General features: G+C 36.6%; 3 protein-coding genes across 4 annotated transcripts; 2 read left to right on the top strand and 1 right to left on the bottom strand.

Annotated features, from left to right (window-relative positions):
• Nucleotides 1-10,797: 10,797 nt before the first annotated feature.
• Nucleotides 10,798-14,929, bottom strand: LOC113281560 (uncharacterized protein slr0889-like). Of its 2 annotated transcripts, none has more exons than XM_026530346.1 (11): nt 14,561-14,929; nt 14,148-14,342; nt 13,909-13,956; nt 13,699-13,827; nt 13,487-13,611; nt 12,575-12,685; nt 12,075-12,183; nt 11,860-11,978; nt 11,579-11,732; nt 11,315-11,459; nt 10,798-11,222 (listed from the first exon to the last, which is right to left on the bottom strand). In XM_026530346.1, the coding sequence occupies exons 1-11, from the start codon at nt 14,804-14,806 to the stop codon at nt 11,158-11,160; spliced, it is 1,446 nt and encodes a 481-aa protein (XP_026386131.1). In that variant the 5' UTR covers nt 14,807-14,929; the 3' UTR covers nt 10,798-11,157. The 2 variants fall into 2 exon arrangements, with proteins under 2 accessions (XP_026386131.1, XP_026386132.1); XM_026530347.1 differs by having other exon boundaries at nt 13,699-13,821.
• Nucleotides 14,930-16,229: 1,300 nt separating this feature from the next.
• LOC113279039 lies at nt 16,230-17,009 on the top strand. The gene has a single exon (XM_026527757.1). The coding sequence runs from the start codon at nt 16,230-16,232 to the stop codon at nt 17,007-17,009; it is 780 nt and encodes a 259-aa protein (XP_026383542.1).
• Nucleotides 17,010-17,063: 54 nt separating this feature from the next.
• LOC113279038 (pheromone-processing carboxypeptidase KEX1-like) lies at nt 17,064-17,636 on the top strand. Its single transcript, XM_026527755.1, has one exon. It carries the CDS (start codon nt 17,064-17,066, stop codon nt 17,634-17,636), a length of 573 nt encoding a protein of 190 aa, XP_026383540.1.
• The last annotated feature ends 1,886 nt before the right edge of the window (nt 17,637-19,522 follow it).

Raw genomic sequence — 19,522 nt, 5'->3', positions numbered from 1 at the left:
GGGGCACAAGCTGCAGTCCGTCTCGAATAGATGGGTCCCCGTCTTCTTTACTAGAACGTCAATGAAGGACGATGAACAAACTATGGTCCAAGGACCACGAGCGGGAAAGATCTCACTTGCATGTTGGTTGCCGTAAGAGTAAACTCACAAGCACCACACCAAGACAATATTTCGATGGCGATTCCGAAAAGAAAAATCACGATGGAACCAGAAATAGGACGGTAACGGAAAAGATACCTGATCATAAGCCCGGAGCCATCTAACAAGTGAGGATTGGATATAGTGGATCCATTTTTCCGCCTCACATGGGGGCGTCTTTACAATTTGGGAGCATCTCTACATATAATTGGGGCGACTAAAGTGTCGCCGAGCAAGCAATCAAAAGCATCTTGTTTAAAGAAGTCGAACAATAGAAAACATATTTTTCAGTATCAATTCAAGTAATGGGGGCGGCTACGGTTGAACGAACGAACGCCTGGGGAGAAATACTTGCAATGTTATTCTAGTAAAGAGAAAGACAAAGCGAAGTATTTCGATTGTTAAGGAAACAACTACAATGTCTTTCTAATAAAGAGAAAGACGAAAGGAAAATGTTTCAATATAATTAAGCCGAAGCTAAAATGGAGCTAAAGGAGCGAAAGGAAAATATTAAAGAGCGCATGGACATGTCAAGCCTCACATGCCGGTACGTGGTAAATTTATATATTACATTATTGGTAATTTGAACGTGCTTCCAGTGTGCTAGGTACCTGCAGTATGTGGATGCATGGAAATTTTAAGTATAATTCTTATACTTAGAAATGTTGACATAAAACCGGGCGCACTTCGAAAAGTTAGCAACGCTAAATTCGCGGAAAGATGATCGTAAAAGTAACGGGGTCATCGTAGGCACACTGCAACGGACAGTCGGGATTATACTCTTTTTAATTCTTCAACAAGTTGAGAATTAAGAGGGGCTGATGTTTGTACCCTATTCAAATAGCGTACATGCATATCACACAAGGCTTATTATGGAAGCTCAAATATGGTTTATTATAGAAACCGGTGGGTTTATTATGGAAACCCATAAGGCTTATTATGGAAGCTCAAATCCGGTTTATTATGGAAACCGGTGGGTTTATTATGGAAACCCACGAGGCTTATTATGGAAGCCCAAATCCGGTTTATTATGGAAACCGGTGGGTTTATTATGGAAACGCACAAGGCTTATTATGGAAGCTCAAATACGGTTTATTATGGAAACCGGTGGGTTTATTATGGAAAACCAAATGACTTATTATAGAAGCTCAAATGGCTTATTATAGAAGTCATTTCTAGAAAGACATAGGTCTTGGGAGATAGGCAAGGATCTTCCAAGATGATTTCAAATCTTGTAGAGATAAATGTTATCTCTCAAGATAAATACTAAGGTTGTGGGAATAGACACCAAATCTTGACAGGATAATATGGATCTCTCAGGATGTACAAAGATCTAACAAGATAAACATGGATTCTCATGGAAATATGCAGATATTTGAAGATAAAGGTTAACCCTAATGGATATCTTGGATAACTGTGAATCTAGGTCATTATGAAGTAAAATCAGGGTTTTATGCTTATAAATAGAGGCAAAAATACAACTACACAATTCTATTCCTTTTCTCCAGAACTCACTTGCTTAGAACACCCTCTGACTTTGCATCGGAGAGTATTTGCAGGTACCCCCACCTCTTTTCATCAACAATTCTTCGGAGTTTTTCATCAACTGCGACGATTGGATCATCTTACACGCATCTCGAAGATTGTCGGGGTGATTAATTTTTGCACCAACAGAGTCCATGTCTTATATATCTTATAAAGTAACTATGTGTTGCACACCTGTTGATTCTTGATATGTACATATTTGTACACATACGGATTTTTAATGTGCACATACTCGTACACCTGTAGATCCCTAATGCGCACAATATCTTATTATTGGCTTTAGACTTCTGTTTATTCATTGGAAAATGCATGGTTAGGTGAATGAAAGAAAGGCTACTGATGAACTGCTAGTCACCACTTTAAAAAAGAAAAGAAGAACGTATGTGGTAAATATGAGTAGTAGAATTTAATTTTTTGCATTACAAGTATGTATTTGACTTTAGGGTTCAAATCATGTTGCTGTAACAACTTGTGCTACTGGTGCGCATTCAATTGACGATGCTGCGAGGATGATTCACACCTTGTTTGTTTGCAGCTGACTCATCTGAGTCGTCTGGATCTGAGTGAAATCACCTGACTCATCTGGATCTGAATCACTAAGGTCTGAGTCAGAAAATATGTTTGTTTTGTGAGTCAGACCTGACTCCGCTAACTGAATTTTTTTGGACAGAAAATGCCCTTGTGCACATTTTATACCATTAACATTTACCACTACCAACTTATTCAATAGACTCTTTAACCATCTTTCTTTTTCATGTAATCAAACATCACCAAACAATAAATTCCACAGTAAATTTAAAGTTTAAAATCCTAAAAGCATAAAGAAACTTGTTATCTACCAAAAACTAGAAGTAGGTACTCCAGGTTCTTTGGTGGTTGGCCCTTTCGAATCCTTCCTGAAATGTCGTAGTGAGAATCATGGCATGGACAGAACAACAACAAAACCCCAGGCATTAGGCAAAAGGATGCAACCAAGATGGGTACAGACACCAACAACAATAAGGCATTCTGGGTACTCGACTCTAACTGCATCATCCTCTGGATCACAGGGTGCCTTAGTCAACACTGTTGGCAAGTGTTATATCATCCTCAGTGTGGCGCCTGATGAAAACTGCTTTCCCACGCCACTTGACAGTCACAGTAGAGCCAGGCTCAATGCTTGACAGGTCAACTTTGAGAGAGGTCAGGGCCAAGACACCCTTACTGGCATACATGCCCAAAAAAAACTTGAGTACCATCATTCGAATCATGGAAGATGAACTAGCGCGAGCCAAGACATCCTTACTCGCAGACATGCTCACCACAAAGTATCCAAAGAGTTGGTGGGATTTGTTCCTCCATCCCAATGTTAGATATTTGCTGGGAAATAAAATCCAAAGCAGATCCTTCAGTCCAAACAAAAGCTTGGCATAATGCTATAATCATTATCATTCATATATGTAGCTGTATTGATAGTGTATATCAAATGTGGTGAACTATGTTCAATTTAGGAGTAGGGACAGTATGATTAAGAGCTGACATTCATAATGTGACACACAGGGAGGTGAACTACGTTAAATTTGGGGTTAAGTATTTAACAAGAAACAACCCGATACAAAAGCTCTAGCAGGATAAGCATGATCGTTACGGCAATGATGGGCACCAAATCGTTACAGCCTATGCGTCCTAATTCCTGGTCAACGTTTGTATGACTAATCAGAGTATAATTCCCACCTCTTTAATTTATTGGACTCCAGCCACTATACAAATATATGTATGACTAATCAGAGTATAATTGCCATATTTTGTGCCCACTATAGCGCATTCAAAGTTGGAACTTGAATGATACATACATATAATTCCTACCAAGAGAAAAACAATAAAAATACAAATAAGAACTGAAACAAAATCAAAGTTGGAAGTTGTTACCAGGATCTGATGATGATCTTCCTCGGCTTCCCTTTTTGGCAAACCAATCACCTTAACTGCAGCAGATGAAACCTGTAAGTGCAAATGGATTCAATCAATTTGTATTGGGCCCCTGTCTAATTTGCTTTGGGGTTTTAAGCTAAAGCAAATCTCATTGTACAATAGGAAATAGAACAATAAACACAACAAATCAACCTGAAATAGAGAACCTTTAAACTAGAAAAAAAAGTCCATAGAAAAGGCTTCAATCATTACGGCCAATCAGTCTTCCTTGTTGTCCTAATATCAGAATAAACAATTACACAAGCCAGGACAATGTGCAATGGATATAATAAACGATTTCCTATGACTACCATCTCTGTTTTGTAATACAGAGTTTTGTTGCTGCTCGAGAAGAATACAGTGAGAAGTTAGAGAGGTGATGCTGTTGAGCTTGCGGTGTTGATGGCTGGTGAAGTCCGAGCATAACAGAGATACGAGAGTTGAGAGAAGGTCGAGGAAGTGATGATCGATGGAGCTATGATGGAGAGTGGTGCTGTTGCGATGGCAGTCACGATGGAAGATGGATGAAGTCTGTTGGAGCTCAGGAATGGTTTGCTTCCGTTAATAATGAAGATGGAGCTCGAAATAATCAGGACACTGTATCGATAGAAAGAAGATGGGAATTGTTTTGTTAGGCAGTTGAGCTGTAGTTTGGATATCGATGGAGTACACTGCGATGTTGATACTGGAAGATGGAGATGCTCGAGATAGAACCTGTAATGACGCTGTAGAGAAGAAGATAGGCTTTCTGCCGAGAATGGAGGTTAATTTGTTGCCGCGGTTGATAGAGAAGAAGAACTCGAGCTGGGAAGATTATGGCTGAGGTGAACTCGAGAAACAAAACAGAGATGGTAGTCATTGATAATTGGCTGTGTAAGGGTTTGAGATACGCTGTGAAGTTCAGGGAATATGAGCTGTGAAGTTGATGTGGTAGTGAAAGAGCTGGACGTGTGTTGCTGCCATTGGAAGTTGAGGAGTTAGCTGAGACGATGCTGTTGAGGTTAGTGGCGATGGTCGTAAACAGAAAACTCAGAAGAATTTATTTGTCACTGATAGAAGTATGTCCGAGAACTCAAAGTCCAGAAAGTTTGGATTTTCACGGGAAGAGAAGTGTCCGTGGAGTGACTATGTCGAGAAACAAAACTCAGGGAAATTTATTCTTCACGGACAGTCTGGTATCCGCGGGAATATTAGCCGGAGTTCGAAAAGTTCAGATGTTTGTAATACTCACGGGGGGTCTGGTAATCGTGAGATACTGCCGGTGAAGTGAAATTCCAGAAGAGATAAATTCTCACGGAGGTACTTGCGCCTGAGAATAAGAGCAGCTGAACAATAGTTTGTCAGTCTTGACAAACCGATAAGCCAAAAAGTTAAACGGGCTGGACTTAGATGCAAGCCACTTGGCTGTTTCAACCATTCTATACACGGCTAGGTTTTGGAAGGAACGGTTTTTTTGGGACCAGCCTTTTTTTTTTTGGGACCATTGTTTTATTTTGGGTAAGACATTAGAAGTAAATCTAGGTCACCCCTTATCTAAATATTTATATTAATACCAAAATTACCCATTTCAATTAAGTTAGTGTAATGATTAGTTGTATCATTAGGTTAACATAATTAGTGATTAGTGCAAGATTAAATCCAAAAAAAATTAAACTAAAAAAAAGATAAACTAAACTAAATGATTAGTGCAAGATTAAATCAAGATTAAATTTAAAAAATTGAACAAAGGTTCGGTTGGGAAATATTTTTGCGACGTAATCGAACCTTAGTTCGGTTGGGAAATGTTTTTCGCGACGTAGCCGAACTACGGTTCGGTTGGGAAATATTTTGCGAAATAACCGAACTAAAGTTCGGTTGGGAAATGTTTTTTGCAACTAACCGAACTATTATGTTAGGTTGGGAAATGTTTTTTGCTACTAACCGAACTATTAGGGTTCGGTTGGGAAATATTTTTTGTGACTTTACCGAACCCTTAATTCGGTTAGGAAATGTTTTTTGCAACGTAAACGGACTGTTATTATGTTGGGAAATATCTTTGCGAAATAACCGAACCTAGTTCGGTTGGGAAATGTTTTTGCAACTAACCGAACTATTAGGGTTCGGTTGGAAAATGTTTTTTGCTACTAACCGAACTATTAGGGTTCGGTTGGGAAATGGTTTTTGCGACATAACTGAACTAAGGTTCGGTTGAGAATTTTTTTTTGCGAAATAGCCAAACTGTTCTTCATGTTCATCATTTCCATTAGGTTCGGTTAGTTCGACAAAGTTTTTCACATAATTCCTAGCCGAACTTCTCTCTGCAACTTCCATTTTCAACTCATTTGATGGTTAATACTCATTTTTCAATGGAACGAGGAACATCAAGAAAAGAGAGAAGAAGAAGAGAACAATTTTTTTTTTTCAAAACTAAAAAAGTTCGATTCCCCACTGTTTTTGTTTTTGTTTTTGATTTTGATTTTGATTTGGTTAATAAATTCATTAAGATTAGATATATATGATTAGATTTATATAGTTATTAGGTTAGTTTTAATTTAAATTAAAGTAAAGGGTAAATGTGTATTTACCTAACTTTAGGACACCCCTTATAAGTATAGGGAGGTTGGCCTAATAAGACCATGGTCCCCCCAAAAAAATCATGGTCCCTAAAAAATGGTTCTTTGGAAGTGACATATCTCAGGGTTTTGGCTAGAGTTTGGTAACCCACTACGGACGGGATTGGAGGCACGGGTCTTCTTCAATTTAGAGACCTACATAAGATTTTTTTTATCTTATATCTTATCATATACTTTTGAAAAGAAGAAGGAGCTAGGGCTTGGAACGACGATTGCTATCACGATTCCTAGGGTTTGGTTATTTGATTTCTTCTTAATATTTTACATTGGTTTTAAGAAATCCATGATGAGTAGCTAAATACTCCATATTGGTTAAGGATGTAATCGGATATCATAAACATGCTACTAAATTGATATATTGGTTTTATTATCCCAATCAATTTATTATTGTCTTGTTCTACAATTTATTATCATGTATGATTGTTTGTTTAGGAGCGCTACTAAATGAGCATGAATGCATTTCTAAAGCTAGGCTAGGGTTTTGAGATACGTAATTGTTAATAAACCTTGTCATAAGTAGCATATTGTGATTACCAATTTTATTCAAAACCTTTGTGTGATTGAAAGTAGAAGCTTGACCTATGTTAAATAGTTTACTCGTAGTATTTTTATTGCATGGATTAGTCTAATTCATAAAACTTAAGGCTCTTGGAGGATTAAACCTATTAGCACGTTGCATTAGGTTGTTCGATGAGTATTATTCACATATTCATCGTTATGGTATGTGATGATATAAGGAATTTACCGGAGTATGCTCTCGATGGGGTACTTTAGGACTCTTGATAATGAATGATTGAGTGACAACTAGTTATTAGTCGAAGTGCATGTACAATGATTGATGATGAACCCTTAACCAGTATTCTCAACTTATTGATTCTCTTTATTCATTCTTTGATATTATTATTAGTTTAATTATTTTAAACCTAAATCAAAAATCCCTCAGGTTACTTAAGTATTCTAATACGAATAACAACCCATATCTCCCTGTGGAATGAATCTGTTGTTATAACTATACTATTATTTATAATTGTGAAGTGAAAGAACTTAAATTACTTTTGCGTCGGCTGACAACCGACCAGGTAGATGGAGGAACATAATCCAGTATCGATGCTTTATATATAGCAGGATTTTGTAGGTAATGATCATCCATTTAAAAACTCTGTTTTTGCTCTTTGTCAGTCTCATATACCCATGGTTTGCAATATCAGCTAATATAACCAAATTAATGTATCGTATTCAATGTGACTTCAATGCGGCGGTTCGTTCTTCATATGAATATTTCTTTTTTCTTTTATCATTCCCTTTTAATATAGTGATACCACACTCTATTTTGAATATTAGTTTGCAATCTGGCCTCTTATAATTTTTTTCAGTGTGGCACATATGGCAAGCGTTGTATGGATATCTATATCTGCTAGCTTTAATATGATACATATATTCTTTACGGCAATCAGTCAACAATCTTTTTTTTATTTCTTGGATGTCGAATCAGTGCATGAGTCACTGGTTGTTGGTTATGATAAAAATTACAGGTGTGCATATTGGTACACCTGTAATATAAACGTATATTGTTGCGTACATGTGACAGAAATTACATGTGTACATAGTAGTGCACCTGTAATACAAATGTACATTATTGTGCACATGTGATAAATTTCAAGCTGGTGGACATTTATTGCATAAGATTACGTAAACGTAAATTCCCACTAATTACTATCGTCTTCAGATTTAATTTTATTCAATTTCGAGTTTATCTCTTTGGCGATTTTTTTTTCTTTTCTGGCTATATGAGGTGCTTTTTTTGTACACCAGTTATATGCGGTGCACATAAAAGTGCACTGTTTTTTTTGTACTTGTTATACGGGGTTTATTTGACCACATCAACATATACATGCATATATAATGATGTGTACAAGCTGGTGCACATATGGAAAAAATGAGGGCATAAGCTTATGCTTGCATAAACAACTATGTGTTCAAGTTGGTGCACCATGGAAAAAATGAGGGCATAAGCTTATGACGTCTAGGTTACAGTAGCACTTGTATTTCTGTTTTTTTGGTGCTTAGGTTTCATTTAGTATTAACACTGTTGATAGCTTGATTTTGCTAGAATGGCTGGTTATGGGTGTGGATGGTCTACTGCCCATGCAACTTTCTGATACTATGGGTAAGAAAGCAAATTCTATAAATTTTAGGTTTCACGTGTTCAATATTTCTTTTCTTTTTTATTGACTTTTGGGAAATTCCGATTATTTAACAGTTAGGAACATGAAATGTGGAACTTTTGAAGGCCTCACTTAGTTCAGTAAAGTACATTGCATCACTGTTTAACTCGAAAGATGAGTTTAAGATGATAGAGGAGGTTGTGAGCACATTTTCCTTTGGAAGTGGCCTCACCTTATGCTGCTATGTTTGCATCCCAAGATGCTGCAACACGGTGCAAGGTATAATTGGTTCTTATTCTGATTCTTATCTTAATGTTGGTCTCAGCTGATAACATCATTGTGTTCATTAGGTTTCTTAGTTGGATTTGACTAGAACAACCCTCGTTTCACAAATATATTTTATTGGACGATTAGCCTTCGTGTTCACCAACAGTACCGATGTAGCTTGCTTGTTTGTCCTTTGTTATGTATACAGTGGTTTCATATGTATTAAATTTAGGAACTCACAAACATCAAATGACTTAGTTAACGCATTTGGCATGTATTGCGTAAGGGTCCTAATGAAAAATTTACTAGGTATTTGGAAGGGCGTACATATTGGTGTACCTATGTAATTCCATGTAAAAGTAGGTTTGTGTCCGGTTATCAATGATTGATTTTATGCATGTATTTTAGGGGTGTATATATTAGTATACCTATGTAATTTCCATGAAAAAGTAGGTTTGTGTCCGGTTATCAATAATTGATTTTATGCATGTTTTGGAGGGGTGTACATATTGGTGCACCTGTGTAGTTTCCATGAAAAAAGAGGTTTGTGTGCGGTTATGAATGATTGATTTTATGCATGTTTTGGAGGGGTGTACATATTGATGCACCTTAATTCTCATGAAAAATTAGGTTTGTGTGTGGTTATGAATAATCGATTTTATGCATGTTTGTAGGGGTGTAAATATTTGTGCGCCAGTGTAATTCCCATGAATAAACAGGTTTGTATATGATTATAAATGATCGATTTTATGGATGTTTTGAAGGGGTGTACATATTGGTACACAGTTGTAATGCCATTAAAAAGTAGGTTTGTGTATGGTTATGAATAATCGATTTTATGCATGTTTTGTAGGAGTGTGTACATATTCACCTATGTTGCACGGACACGCCAAGAAAGATGACAGTAACCGTGTCGGACACACGAACGGGCACGACACTTCCCGACACGCGATGGACACGCCACATCACATGTCACATAAAAATCGACATTAGATACTTTTTGGACACTAATTGGACACTTTCGGACACGCCATAAATGATTCATTTTGGTTTGGAAAATCAAAATTTACAACAATGTGATGCTGATTTATTCTCCTTTTAGTTAAAAACAAGCATTATTCATGAAAAACTTTGTTATTATTACACTATTATTAATTTTATTTAATTAGTAATCAAATATTTTAAAAATAAGAATAATTATTTTGTTGAGTAAATTGTCGTAAAATTTCATTTTAGTGGTGTGAATAATACATATAATGTGTCCCCATAACACGTTTTTTTTAGATTTGACGTGTTAACGTAACCGTGTCGTGTCGTAATCGTGTCCCGTGTCCGTGTCAGTGCAACATAGATATTCACATGATAAAGAAGGTTTGGGCATGATTTGCAAGGGTGACATATTAAACCACTAGTGTATTTTCCATGAAAAAGTAGATTTTGTGGTTATGAATAATTGATTTTATGAATGTTTTACAGGGTGTACGTATTGGTGTATCAGAGTAATTTCCATGAAGAAGTATTGTCCGAGTGGGTGTACGAGTGACTAATATGTTTTGTAGGTGTGTACGAAATGGTGCACATGTGAAAAACTGATTGCATAAGCTAATTTTTTGTACATGACTATTTTTTTGTACAAATCAGTTAAAGATGAGCGACAATTAGATTTTCTAAAAACTGAAACTTATATAGACATATGGGTACTCTGTTGTACATTTCGGAAAGAGTTTTCCGAATATATAAAGTTTGTGAATATTGGACGAGTAATGTGAAAAATAAATCGTTTTTAAATATTTAAAATTACCGACATCATTATGAATCACTTTGATATTTGGACTAAATTGTAAATCAAGAAGGTTATTTGTGCATTTTTCATATTTTAAATAACTTTTGGACTAAACTGTACCTAGTTAACTCGGGATGAACTATTCCATATTTTTTGACGCGTTTTTGGACTAAACCGTCATTTTCCCTGTTTTAAATAACTTTTGGACTAAACTATACCTAGTTAAGTCGTACCTTTTAACGCGTTCTTGGACTAAACCACATTTTTCCCTATCTATAATGCTAAACGGGCATTGTCAAATGAGATTAAGTTCTCATTGTCTTTTCTCTTCGCCAAGAATAGGGGAAACTTAGTGATCTTTGGTAAGATCATACAAAATAGTAACCAACTGCATAGGCTACACTAACTCAATTAAGTTCGCAATTGAGTTGCACCTTGCATGATGATAAATCTAGAATTTCTTATCAATCTCAAACTGGTTCATGCCACACATGAATAAATGCAACCCCAACAAAAAATCTGTAGGATAAAGAGAGCAAAAAATTGTACAGCTAAAAGGCTTGATCATGTTGGCTAGGATAAAGAAAGCAAAGAATTGTACAGCTAGAAGGATCCTTTTTGTTTCTTCGAAGACCCGCATCATTTAGGTTCCAATTATCTAATCATTGACGGCATGAATGAAAAGAAGCAGCAAACCTCAACCTCTCCTGAATATTCCTCTAAAGAAGCCGCCTTTATGTCCTTTTGCCTTGAGATCATTCACTGCAAAAATTAACACATAACAAGATAATGATGACCGAAAGTTGGTCACTTGCTGGAAGAGATAGTAATATTAGTAGAAGTTAAGAAGTTACTATTTATTCTCCCGGCTGCAAACAAGGCTTCTTCTGCGATGGGTCTCCACTGTTCTGCACACGAGTAGTTGATGCTCATGCCGACACTGAGTCCTCTCAGCAGATGCACAGTGCGGAGAACAGAAAACAGCTCCTCCGGGAAAGCCTATGATATATATCATAAAAAAATGATTTGTAACCAAACCTAAACCATTGGTCTATTGCAAAGAAAAAGCTAACGAAACTGTTAACACCATTTCGAGAAGATGGGCACAATTAGGGTACCTGGACAGCAATTTTTTTGTTGGAAGATTCGTCTGAAAATGGTTGCAGCATCGTCATCCCAGGGGGTAATTTTGTGTCGAACATTGTCTGAGCCAATTTAAGCATTTCTTTTTCTTCATTCTCACATTTGACCAAGGTTCCTATACCAAGCTCCCTGTTAAATTAAGGAGGGAAAAGAATTACAACTAAACCAAAGTCGCCTGCAAAACCAAGTTTTTACTTTGAACTCGCTTTCCTAATTTTGCCTAAAACATATAAGCAAATGCAAGCAAACTCGGTACTTATAGCTTTGAGATGCCCTTATAGAGTCATTATCGGCAATCGCCAGAACTAGATTCGCATATCCAAGTCTTAAGTCATCTGGGAGATCCTTAACTTGCCCATAATCTAATAAGGCAACCTGAAATGGGAAATTACAAATTTTTGAGAATGATAAATACAGTGAATAAGATAATGATTTGATGATTATGAATATGAATATGCATTGTACACTTGCCTCTGATCCTTTACAGATCATGATATTTCCAGGATGAGGGTCTGCATGAAAGAACCCACTCTTCAGAATCATCTGACCATATGCTAGAGTCAAACTCTGAAGGATGTTCCTGTGATTACATACATTTTGTGGATGCATTACAATACTAAAAGTGTGATGATCGTGTAAGAATATATTCCAGAATGAAAAAAATTAGAAAAGTTAAAGAATAAAATAGGGCTCCGAGGAGTCATCACTCATGTTCTATGAACAAAAGGGAAACCAGCCAAAGTCTCCACAAACTGCCATTTTGCTATGACACGAAGTACATTGGACAAGAAAAACGGCTTCACAAGCCAATTGGTGCATGCAATGCGGTTGGGTAAAATCTGAGATATCTCTAGATAGTCAAATTACTGAAGATAGATAGCACGCACTTCTAATATGTCAGCAATAATCAATTCTCAAAATGATAAGAGTAAAAGGAGATTTCATACTCTAGGATAATCTAAGGATCTTACTGCTTTGCCATCGCTGCAATCTTACCGCCAGGATCAATGCCTCTTTTAGCTATCTCATCGCCAAGATTCAGGATTGGGATTCCATCTATAAACTCCATAATTAAAACCTTCCTGATCAAACAAGAGAAACACTTGATTAGGTAAAGCATATCATATACTGATACACAGCAAAGGTAATATTAAGTATTAACTGTTAGAATGGTAATATTAAGTATTAACTGTTAGAATATATGTTGGTTTAGCAACAAATATTGCTTGGCTAAGGTAATCCTGTTTAGCTTAACGTAATCATGTTTTGGTTAATCTGGATTAATGCTAAGTTGGATTATAGTCAGCAGCTTAGGTATCCTAATAAGTCACCTGCTGAGGTGTCATCCAACTAATGATGGATAGGTTGGATGACACATAGCTAATGACTAAGCCCTCTTCTAGCCTCTTGTATAAAGGTAGTTTTTCAGTTTTATCCATCACTGATTTCATGTCTTCTGATTTCATGTTTCTGTTTCCTTCTTGTAAACTTGCTTAGTATTGTGTATCATGTTGTTACTATGAATCATGTGGTTATGCTGTTGTTATTAGATCATATAAAATTCAGAAATCATATTGTATTGGTGACAAGCATGTTCTGATCACTTATGTAATAGTGTTTTAAGCTAGTAGAACATGTTAAATGCTAGGGTTAATTTTATTTCAGCATATGAGTATTCTATAATCATGTTTAAGCATAAAGATAGGTGATTATGGAGCTGAAATTCCAACATTAACAAATTCTTTCACAAGCAAAATAGCAAATAGCCAAGTGAAGGCATGCAGTGATTCAAAACCTGAATTTACTGAAAGAAGCACCATATAGTATCACTGTATCAGAACAACTACGCAAAGAATTATTTCGGGGGGTTCAGCATAACGTACCTAGTCACCATCTCCCGCATCACTCGTGGCACCTGAACAGGAGGCTTTTTGTTGTTCACTCGCAGAAAATGTCGGATTGCCTCCATAGCTTCAGCCTCTCTTACAAAGTCAAACTCATACCCAATCTAGAAAAACATGCCCATGAACAAAGAAATGAGTAACTATAGCTGATGTAAACAGATAATCAGGACCACTACATATGTAGTACACACCTGTTTCTCCATTTCTTTGGTTATAGAGAAAAGGTCGAATCGGATATCTGTCTTTTGCAAATAACAAGCAAATGCTTGTAAGTTGTGGATATCTGTCATCATTAGATCCTGAACTCCAGCATGCTGCACCTACAAATGCACATAGGAGTCAGAAAAAAATGTCACAACATATTCGACACACACACCATATAAACTATCGGTCTTGCATACCTTAACAGCAACATCACCCTTAGTACCTCTTAATCTTGCGCGGTGGACCTAAAACCAAGAACGATTACCACATTGACGAATCAGTATTACACTCACCAACTCGTGGTTGAGACAGTAATCTTTTCTTTTACGTGAATCATAAAAATGCCACGCTATCCGATGTTCACTTGGGAAAATAGTGGTTGGGAAAATGTAAATTGTAATACCAGATTTAACATTGTGTTTCTCAAGACACAAACCTGTGCAATTGAAGCAGATCCAAGTGGCTCCACATCAAATCTCTCGAAAAGTTCATCAACAGTTTGACCTAACTCTTTCTCAAGCACAAGCCTAACTGTTTCAAACGGTGTCCCGGGAGCTTTATCACACAATGTGACTAGCCTTTTCACCCATGCTGCCGGTGCCAAATCCGGCTTCCCCACGATTTGAGCAACCTAAAATTTCAATTATGCAACACCCAAAACAATTACCCGAAATATGAGTACCAAAAATCACAATTTCAGAACGAGATTCAAGAACAAAAATGCAAACCCAGGAACCTTAAAACCCCAAACCACCACAAACAGCAACAGTCAACAAGGAATGAGCAAAAATGACAATAAAAACAAAAAAGAAAAAAAATTCATAAAAGTGCGAATTTCATCAAATATACCTTGAGAAAAAACCCACCAAGTTCAGAACACATCGAGTAGATCTTATCAGCAGCAAGTTCATGTTGTCTTTCCCACATTGCCTCTTGTTTGTTAACATCTTTCACAAAATTCATTCTAACTTGAAAAACCTTATAACCAGTATAGATATCAGCAGCCCTCGTCCAAAATTGAAAAGACCTTTGCCATGGTCGGAAACGATTAGTGAGTTTTTCACCCAAATCCTCAAATTGAGGAAAAGGTGGCATCTTTGCAGGGAAGTCTTCAATTTTTAATCCAATTCGTCAAAGTTAATTTTTTTTTTTTTTGGGATATGTTTTGAGTTCAAAATGAGTTTCTACTTTTTTGTGGCGAAGAAATCAAAAAGGATTATTGGGATCAAATAAACTAGTACTAGTATAAAGGGTATCCCTCTTCGGACATCTTGTTTTAAGGCCAAGCACTATGGTGCCTAGTAAGTTTGCGAATCATTCACGAATTTTTTCGTATCGTGAATTTTACCGTTTTATTCGCATACGTTTACAACTCCGAACTCAAGACGCGTATTATGTGGCATTTTCGGATTATTCGCGAATCGTTCACGAACTTTACGTATTCCGAATGATACGTCCGCTTAATTCGCCAGAAATTCTTTAGTTTTTATGTTTTCAAAGGCCCTATTTTTTGGGCTTTACTGCCTCCCAAGCATACACGGCCCAATATTATACGTTGTTGTAATTTTTATGAAACAAAAATGACAAAAGAGATTTGAAGGTGGAGGTGAGAGAGATCTAAACCACTATACCACGTCCTCTTTGATGACTAATGTTGTATATATTATTAATATCATCATATTACGTTTATTTTTTCTTTAAATAACTCACACGTATGCATAAAAATTAGTCTATGACCTTATAAATACTAATTATTTATTATATATAGATACCGAATTTTCAGAGCCGAACTCAAATTTATAAATCGAATTATACACGTACATATGCCGTTCTGAATTACTGACGAATCACGTTCCGTTGACCGAATTTTGGACCGAATTTGGATTTTACAAAATCGTATAATACTCGTACGTTTGCCGTTCCGTACGTTTGATGAATCCCGAATTGCTAATCAGGCTATGGTGCTTGGTATCCCTTCCCTATCCCTCATATGTAGGGAAGGGATAGTACAAGGAAGGCAACCTCACTATGGTGTCTTCTTTTCCCTTCCCTACATGATACGACTACTCAGTAGCCATATAAATAGTGTCAAACGGCTACCGGGTAGCCGTATCAGTCAACTCTTTGACTTGACCAATACGGCTATTGAGTAGCCGTTTTATAGGTTTAAGTCATCAGAACCTCGCTCGGATTTCTCACTTCTTCTTCTTCTCTAGTTTTTCATCCTCTCAAAACCCTTTCAAACCCCTTTTATCCCCTTTCGATTTTCATATTGATTCATTGTGATTCGTTGGTTAAATTAAAAGGGTTTCATTGTTACTCCAAGGTGAAACAAATCCATTCTTCAATTTCGAATTTCATCCAAAAAATCATTTAAGGTGAGTGATTCTAATTTTAGGGAGGTACAGACACGTAGTGTAATAGCGCGTGATCAAGTGTGGCATGATGCCAAAATGATGAATGGTTATTTTACGCCTGGAACTGGTTATACCTCATACAATTCAAACAACGTCTAGGCATGAGGGAAGACTTATTCGATAAATTGTTAGGAAAATTGCTTGAAGTTGATCCAGAATGGCAGCAACGTCCAGATGCAACCGGTACTATGGGGCATTCTCCGCATATGAAATTAGTTGTCGTGATGAAATGTTTATGGAAAAGTACGGCAGCTGATAGTGTTGATGATTACACTCGTATGGGTGCAACTACAATATGCATGTATCTAAAAAGATTTTGCCACACCATTTGCATGACTTTTGGAGAAAGATATTTGTGTGAACCCAAACCTGAAGATGTTCAGAGGTTGCTAGCTGAGAATGCGGAACGAGGTTTTCCTGGAATGTTTGGTAGTGTTGATTGTATGCAATGGCCATGGAAGAATTGTCTGGTAGCTTGGCAAGGAACTTACCGGGTTAAAGACAAACATAGTAGTTTGGTATTAGAGGTGGTGGCATCATCCGATTTGTGGTTTTGGCATGCATTTTTTGGAATGCGTGGATCAAACAACGATTTGAATGTGTTGGCACACTCACTCCTTTTTGCTAACATGCTAAAGGGTGTAGCACCTCCATGCAATTATGTAATCAATGGTCACCAATACCATATGGGTTATTTCTTAACCGATGGTATCTATCCAAAGTTGACTACAATTATACAAGCTTTTAGTCAAACATTGGAAGTTCCCGAGTATGTGAGATTCAACAAGTATCAAATGGCTAAAAGGAAGGATGTCGAGCATGCTTTTGGAGTGCTTCAGGGTAAATACAGAATTGTCGGATCACCATGTAAGTATTTTTAAGTGCAACAACCTGACGTGAACCTAATTATGAAATGTTATCTTATTTTACACAACATGATTATCGAGCATGAACGTCGGGATACGGATTGGGGCAGAGTTGTTCCTGTTCCGATTCCGGAACCTACCAATAATGGTCGTGTATTTATGTCATCTCTGAAAAACCTAGAAATGCACCTACAACTAAGAAATGATCTTGTCAAGCACATTGTTGTGCGTCCTGGTAGAGGAGGCCAGGAAACGGACTTGTCTAGTTTGGAGGATTCAGATATGGAATACGTGGTACTTCCATCATCAAAAGGAGATTATGATGATAAAGACTTAGAGGAAGAAGTAGTTCCTGGTCAAAACGAGGATGGAGCATTTGATTATTATGGAGATTACAATGATCAAATCCCATATGACTTTGAACATGCAGTTGAACATGTATATGGAGACGAGCATGTGGGAGACGAATATGAACATGATGGAGATGACGATGAGGATTCTGGCGATGAGGAGGATTATGACGATGATGAGGACGATGACGATGAGGAGGACGATGATGATGAGGATTCTGACGGTGACGATGATGTTGCGTACGATGATGCGAGTATGTATGATGATGATGATGATGATGTTGAGGCATAGGATGTATTTCACTGTTGTGTTTTAATATTTCGAATGTTACATGCATATGTAATACGAGACTTTAAATTATTTTTGGACTTCATTTATGAATGCAAATGAATACGTTTATATTTGATGTTATATGGTTTAAATCATTTAAATCTCCTTATATAGTATATAAATATGTATACATATCCGTGAAATCTCTTTGTATATGGATTAGTATACTTATCCGTGAAATCTCTTTGTACAGTGTATGGATATGTTTACTGACCATGTATAAAGGATTCACATATTGTTTACCAAAACACATTAGTTTGACCAACTCTCTTCTCCATCTTCAAAAATAAACACTTACTTTTGTCTAAGTTATTATCTACAACACTTTTCTTTCTTAATTATGGTGGGTTTTATTCCGGAGGATGACGAATTGATAGTTAGTTTATGGGTTGATGTTCATCTATAGAATGAAGAAGAAGATGAACAACTAAATACCACAAATCTTTTGGAGCAGTTGCTGCAAAGCTTGACTATACATAATGGGAATCCTAATGAAAGAACGGTTAAGTATCTGAAAGAAAGGTTAAACGTTATCACTTCAGACGTGAAAGTATATGTATCGACACAGAGATCCTTATATATATGGAGGGCACCAGTACATTCGGAAATCGTAAGAAACTTATCGGTTACCTATCCAATAATTTTTTGTGTATGTGTACTAAATTGTTGAATAATTTAATTGTAAATTGATATTGTCTTCTTTTGTTGTAGGAGCATTTTGCTTTGGAGAGTTAGCAAAAAAGAAGGGGAAACCTTTTAGATATTTTAACTGTTATGTGATTTTGAAAAACAGTTTCTCAGAGTATAACCCTTCCCCCTTTGAAGATTCATCCTATGAATCATCATATGAAGAGTAAAGAATTTAAATAATGATAGGCTTTGTGGGTATATCTCTCTGTAAACCCTCACGAGACATAACTCGTCCAATATGGTCGCCTATTGGTTTAAATGCTGGTTGCACGTGCTGAATGTAACCGTTAATCATATGAATATGAAAATAACTATTATTATTTATTGTAGAAGCACATTACATCATGTTCAACACATTTAAACTCTTACAACAACACATACTAATTATATAAAAAAAAAGCACATTACATCAATTGATATTCAAACTCTTAATTAAACTAAAACATAACAACATTTATTCAGCCCATGCCACCGTTTCACAGACAAGGCATTTCCAGTAACGTTTTCCATATGTTTTCTTTGCACTTGACCGGTGCATTTCCATAAATAAATTACAACCCTCAGTTTCAAAGGGAATCCCCTTGCTGCATTCAAACTCCACCTTTCCTTTTAGTTTGAAGTTCTTGCAGAGTTCGTCAACTTTTTATTGTTTTATTGCATCTTTAATTTCATCCTCCAAACATTGTGCTTCTCCCGAAAATTTAGCATACTCACATTCCAAATACCTTATCTTCTCCGGTATCGACTCTTTTACCTGCCTGGTGACGGTGCAACCACGTTGGGGACATTTTGTATATAGCCATGGGCATTAAAGCAGATTATGATTATCCATGAAACAACAAGGACAAACCTCTTTTGCTTCCACACATACTATTTGTTTTCCATTTCTACTCGAACTGTTAGAATACATGATTGAGGTTTATATCTGAGAATGAATTGAGATTGTTGTTGGTTAGAAAAAATGTTCCATATTTATAGAAAGAAATATATAGTCGTTGGGAACGAGTTCTGAGAAATAGAGTCGTTGGGAACGAGTTCCGAGAAATAGAGCCGTTGGACACGAGTTCTAAGAAATTGAGCCATTGGACACGAGTTCTAAGAAATAGAGTCGTTGGGCACGAGTTCTAATAAATATGGCCGTTGGAAACGATTCTTAT

This window comes from Papaver somniferum, chromosome 5 (assembly GCF_003573695.1).
Source record: "Papaver somniferum cultivar HN1 chromosome 5, ASM357369v1, whole genome shotgun sequence".
Lineage (NCBI taxonomy): Eukaryota > Viridiplantae > Streptophyta > Magnoliopsida > Ranunculales > Papaveraceae > Papaver > Papaver somniferum.
This window is presented reverse-complemented; position numbering and strand designations above follow the sequence as displayed.

Coding starts and splice junctions, on each gene's coding strand:
- LOC113279039 (XM_026527757.1), top strand. CDS start 16,230: ATGAGGGAAGACTTATTCGATAAATTGTTAGGAAAATTGCTTGAAGTT.
- LOC113281560 (XM_026530346.1), bottom strand. CDS start 14,806: ATGCCACCTTTTCCTCAATTTGAGGATTTGGGTGAAAAACTCACTAAT. Junction 12,686..13,486: donor ATGCGGGAGATGGTGACTAG/GTACGTTATGCT, acceptor TTGTTTGATCAG/GAAGGTTTTAATTATGGAGT. Junction 11,979..12,074: donor TGATCTGTAAAGGATCAGAG/GCAAGTGTACAA, acceptor TTCCCATTTCAG/GTTGCCTTATTAGATTATGG.
- LOC113279038 (XM_026527755.1), top strand. CDS start 17,064: ATGATTATCGAGCATGAACGTCGGGATACGGATTGGGGCAGAGTTGTT.